Genomic DNA, 6,000 nt, shown 5'->3' with positions numbered 1-6,000 from the left:
AAAACATTAAATTATTTTAAAATTGCCAAGTACTGAATCTCTGCAATATCTGAGTCCAAAATCTTTTAGGTATAAACTTTATTGTGTGCCACATCAAGTACATTTTGATATTCAACTAAAAATCATGAATATAGAAGCTCTTAAGCTTATTTTTTTTTGGGAAACCAAACCAAATAGATGCTTACAGTACATTAATGGTTTTCACTGGTTCATTTGACAAAAAACATGGTAATAATGTTGGGGTCACTTTTTCCACAGTCACACAGACCAGCCGCCCAGACAGGCCTCAGACCAGTCAGGATGATGGTGGTATTGCAGGTAAGTCTTCACTGTAGTCACATATTCTGAAAACACATAGAAGTACAAAATAATAATGCTAAATTTTGCACCTAGGTTCTGCTTCTGGAAGCCGACCTCCTGTAAGGCGCCCATCACAGGGCTTGGGACACTTACCCAGGAGGCCAACTAAGACACGGCGTCTTGGCTCTGATTCTGCACCTCCATCATCCCCACCCAGGCGAAGACTATCGGCAGTGTCACCCCAGCCACCACTGGCACTATTGGCGAGTTCGCAGAGTGATGAGCCCAGATCACCTCAGTTATCTGGTGAGTAAAAACATAAATTAAACACATAAGCAATAATATACACAGTACACTTAAGATGTTGTTAGTTGGTTTGGAGTTTACATGTTTTCCTCAACAAGCAATGTGATGTCACGTCTTCAATTGCTCAAGGTGCTTTATTAAAAATAGATAAGGTCTTAGTGGATGGTCTAGACAACCTATTTGTATGAAAAGAACAGATTTGAGTATACATTAAGCACACACACGTTCACATTTTTCAAAAATATGAAGACAAATAAATTTTGGGCCCAAAAAAAAAACCTATTACAGTGTTCACACATCGCTTCTGTCCAGTATGTAGATGGCTTACTTGCTCAGCTCCTCTGGACTATACAGGTAAGTAGTCTATATCGTGGTGAGGGGAGGGAATCTAACAGTGTAATGTTGTGGAGGGAAGTTAGTTAGGTGAGGAATATGCTAATTTGCCAATGTTTGCGCCTGTGTTGTTTTTTTTATCAAAAAATGTTAACAATTTTTTAAGTTGCAAAAAACAAGAGCTACTAATGCAAAAATGTAGTTTTAGGAATGTAATAATGTGTTGCATTAGCCTTGACAAATTCTAAAAATTACAACATTGCATGTTGCCTACCCCATACAGAGCACAACCTGATGTCCGCCGAGGACCAGCAGGGACCAGAACAACAGCCATCCTTCACACTGCAATTAACAGCTGTGGATCCAAGCATGCCAATCCAGTTGCAGGATATACCCCAACCATCCAGCAGTCCACAACTGCCACAAGCTCCGCCCCCAAGCCAAATTCCGGACGATTTTTGGGCAAGTTGGACAAGCCAACAGGCCCAAAGCAATGCCACCCTGACCCAACATACACAACACCTTGCCAGTCTGCCCCATCATCTACCGCGTATTAGTCGCAACTCGGGCAGACTAATAGTACAAGTAGGGAGAATGGCTACCTCTATGGAGCAAATTAGGGCAGAAAACAGCCAAATGAATGCTAATTTATCCCGCATTATAGATGAACAACAGCGACATCAGCAGGCACTAGTTCAGATAATTCAACACAATCAAGTGGTGAATGAGGCCTTATCCAGGATTGTAGCCAGCCACACTGCTACAAACACTCAGCTGATTGCCAGTTTAAATAATCTGAGCAGCAATATTGCTATGATGGGTGCTCAGCAAGTTACCTCCAGCTCGGGAACCACGACCCCTGTTCAAACGCCAGTAACCTCCCCTGTCCGGCGTTCATCAAGAGCACGTGCCAGTGAGCCAGCACCCAGCACACACAAAAGAAAAAAATAACATAAAACTTTTTGTGCAAATAAATAAAAGAATTTGTTAAAAAAACACATTCCTGTGTCCGTCTCCAAAATTTAAGAAGCTGGTCTGTATGTATGTAGTTATGTTTTTCAAGGGTAATGACTGTAAATGTTTTGTTAGCATCAACTAAGCACAATGGACACACCACTATAAACAACAAACAGTAAGTAACAGAACACACAATAGAAAGTAGAGCAAAGTGTTTAGTGAAGGATAATTACAGCATAATAAAACTTACCTGTAAAATATCGCAGGATCACTTCTTGACGTACCTGCCTCCCTACAATTGTACTCACACTGTCACCAGATGTATCTAACTCCTCTGCTTGCTGACTGCTTTCTCCCTCACCATGTGCCAGATGTTGACTTAAACACAGATTATGGAGAAAACAGCAGCAGAACACAATTCGAGTCACCTTTGAGGGACTATACAACAAAAGGCCACCAGATTTATCAAGACACCGAAAACGTGACTTCAGCACCCCAAAACATCTTTCTATCACATTCCGCGTAGCCTTATGTGCATGATTATAACTGTGTTCAGCAGGAGAATCAGGTAGGGACAATGGAGTAAGGAGCCAAGAGTAGCAGCCGTAACCCCCATCACCTGAAAAACATATATAGTCAACATTAGGACATATGTTAGATTATTCTCTCACCTCCTCCAAAATCTAGGCTGTGGTTAAAAGACATACACACATAACATTTTCAACATACCCAACAGCCAGCCATCAGGCATTTGTCCCTCCTCAAATTTATCGAAGAGCGATGACTGACTGAGGATGAAGGAGTCATGGCAGGCACCAGGGTAACCTGCAACAACACTCATAATTTTTAAGTTTGCATCACAGACCACCTGGACATTAGTTGATTGATCCATATGCCTATTAGTATATATATACTGGCGGCCCTTAGGTGATCTCAGCTGAACGTGTGTGCAATCTATGGCCCCCAGCACATTGGGCATGCCAGCAAGCTCATAGAAAGCTACCCTGACAGCACTCCACTCCGACTCCTCAGTAGGGAAGCAGATTGAGGCTTTAATGTGTGGCTCCAACACATCCAAAACCTGAGTGGACATTAAATAAGCTAAGGTGAGTGTCATGTTAGGTATTCTCTACAATACTGTGGTGTTTCAACTTACACAAGCAACACTTAGCCATAACCGCATATGTATTTTTAGACTCACCTGCATCAAAGATTTTGAAAAGGTGGGCTGTGAGATCCCAATGACGTCGCCTGCCACAGCCTGGAAGCTCCCAGTAGCCATAAAGTGTAACACAGCCAGGAGTTTGTGTAGGCCTGAGACAGAGCGAGAGCGTGCTGTCTCAGGGTCTATGCCCAGTTTGACAAGGTCATACAGGTGAAAAATGTTGTTTCTATTTAGGCGGAACATCTGTATGACCCTATCATCGGACAATGCATTTAGGTTTAAACGACCTCTAAAAAAACGAGGCTGGCGCAGCCTCCGCGGTACCTGGACAACCTGTTGGCCATGTTCACTTACCTGGTCCTGATTCCTGGAATTCTCATGGAGCAGTCTAACGTATCCCACAGCCAACAAAAATCCATTGCCACACACCACAGCCGCCATTTCAGAGTGAGAGAAGTTCAGAATGTGCCTGAAACACTTTTATAGGGCCAAAAAAACAGGTGTGAGTAATGGATAATTCAGTTCACATGTAAACGCGGTTTTCAAAGGCTGGCGCGTTTTTTTTTAGGAAAAAAATGCGAATCGTAATTTTTCGCGGCCGCGAAACCATTTTCGCGGCAGCAAATACAATTACGAATGGTTAGTAAATGACCGAGATTCACATCTAAACAGGCGTAATTTGACCGATGGTGTATTCATTCGTAATTTTTCACTTGGACAAGAAAAAAAATACGAATGGCCTCATCACTGCCGTGATTACTGTTTAGTAAATGACCGAGATGCCACTTAGGACAAAAAACGCCATCACGGTCAAAATCGGGAGCTTAGTAAATATACCCCAGTGACTCAGTCAGTCACATACCATATCTGTGTGCACTGCTCAGGCTCAGGCCAGTGTGCTGCATCATCTATATATATTATATATCTGTCTGACTGCTCAGCTCACACAGCTTATAATTGTGGGGGAGACTGGGGAGCACTACTGCAGTGCCAGTTATAGGTTATAGCAGGAGCCAGGAGTACATAATATTATATTAAAATTAAACAGTGCACACTTTTGCTGCAGGAGTGCCACTGCCAGTGTGACTAGTGACCAGTGACCTGACCACCAGTATATATAATATTAGTAGTATACTATCTCTTTATCAACCAGTCTATATTAGCAGCAGACACAGTACAGTGCGGTAGTTCACGGCTGTGGCTACCTCTGTGTCGGCACTCGGCAGCCCGTCCATAATTGTATATACCACCTAACCGTGGTTTTTTTTTCTTTCTTTATACATACATACTAGTTACGAGTATACTATCTCTTTATCAACCAGTCTATATTAGCAGCAGACACAGTACAGTGCGGTAGTTCACGGCTGTGGCTACCTCTGTGTCGGCACTCGGCAGCCCGTCCATAATTGTATATACCACCTAACCGTGGTTTTTTTTTCTTTCTTTATACATACATACTAGTTACGAGTATACTATCTCTTTATCAACCAGTCTATATATTAGCAGCAGACACAGTACAGTGCGGTAGTTCACGGCTGTGGCTACCTCTGTGTCGGCACTCGGCAGCCCGTCCATAATTGTATATACCACCTAACCGTGGTTTTTTTTTCTTTCTTTATACATACATACTAGTTACGAGTATACTATCTCTTTATCAACCAGTCTATATTAGCAGCAGACACAGTACAGTGCGGTAGTTCACGGCTGTGGCTACCTCGGTGTCGGCACTCGGCAGCCCGTCCATAATTGTATATACCACCTAACCGTGTTTTTTTTTTCTTTCTTTATACATACATACTAGTTACGAGTATACTATCTCTTTATCAACCAGTCTATATATTAGCAGCAGACACAGTACAGTGCGGTAGTTCACGGCTGTGGCTACCTCTGTGTCGGCACTCGGCAGCCCGTCCATAATTGTATATACCACCTAACCGTGGTTTTTTTTTCTTTCTTTATACATACATACTAGTTACGAGTATACTATCTCTTTATCAACCAGTCTATATTAGCAGCAGACACAGTACAGTGCGGTAGTTCATGGCTGTGGCTACCTCTGTGTCGGCACTCGGCAGCCCGTCCATAATTGTATATACCACCTAACCGTGGTTTTTTTTTCTTTCTTTATACATACATACTAGTTACGAGTATACTATCTCTTTATCAACCAGTCTATATATTAGCAGCAGACACAGTACAGTGCGGTAGTTCACGGCTGTGGCTACCTCTGTGTCGGCACTCGGCAGCCCGTCCATAATTGTATATACCACCTAACCGTGGTTTTTTTTTCTTTCTTTATACATACATACTAGTTACGAGTATACTATCTCTTTATCAACCAGTCTATATATTAGCAGCAGACACAGTACAGTGCGGTAGTTCACGGCTGTGGCTACCTCTGTGTCGGCACTCGGCAGCCCGTCCATAATTGTATATACCACCTAACCGTGGTTTTTTTTTCTTTCTTTATACATACATACTAGTTACGAGTATACTATCTCTTTATCAACCAGTCTATATATTAGCAGCAGACACAGTACAGTGCGGTAGTTCACGGCTGTGGCTACCTCTGTGTCGGCACTCGGCAGCCCGTCCATAATTGTATACTAGTATCCAATCCATCCATCTCCATTGTTTACCTGAGGTGCCTTTTAGTTGTGCCTATTAAAATATGGAGAACAAAAATGTTGAGGTTCCAAAATTAGGGAAAGATCAAGATCCACTTCCACCTCGTGCTGAAGCTGCTGCCACTAGTCATGGCCGAGACGATGAAATGCCAGCAACGTCGTCTGCCAAGGCCGATGCCCAATGTCATAGTACAGAGCATGTCAAATCCAAAACACCAAATATCAGTAAAAAAAGGACTCCAAAACCTAAAATAAAATTGTCGGAGGAGAAGCGTAAACTTGCCAATATGCCATTTACCACACGGAGTGGCA

At 42.6% G+C, this 6,000-nt stretch overlaps 1 protein-coding gene across 1 annotated transcript in view; it reads left to right on the top strand.

The window, feature by feature from the left end:
- Positions 1 to 234: 234 nt before the first annotated feature.
- LOC134910942 (uncharacterized) overlaps positions 235 to 6,000 on the top strand; it is a 98,455-nt gene continuing 92,689 nt past the window's right edge. Inside the window, exons 1-3 of the mRNA XM_063919334.1 lie at positions 235 to 318; positions 394 to 606; positions 1,223 to 1,656. Of these exons, the coding sequence (XP_063775404.1) occupies positions 1,234 to 1,656 (423 nt within the window). The 5' untranslated portion in view covers positions 235 to 318; positions 394 to 606; positions 1,223 to 1,233. The remainder of the gene's footprint in view (positions 319 to 393; positions 607 to 1,222; positions 1,657 to 6,000) is intronic.

Source organism: Pseudophryne corroboree, chromosome 4 (assembly GCF_028390025.1).
Source record: "Pseudophryne corroboree isolate aPseCor3 chromosome 4, aPseCor3.hap2, whole genome shotgun sequence".
Lineage (NCBI taxonomy): Eukaryota > Metazoa > Chordata > Amphibia > Anura > Myobatrachidae > Pseudophryne > Pseudophryne corroboree.
This window is presented reverse-complemented; position numbering and strand designations above follow the sequence as displayed.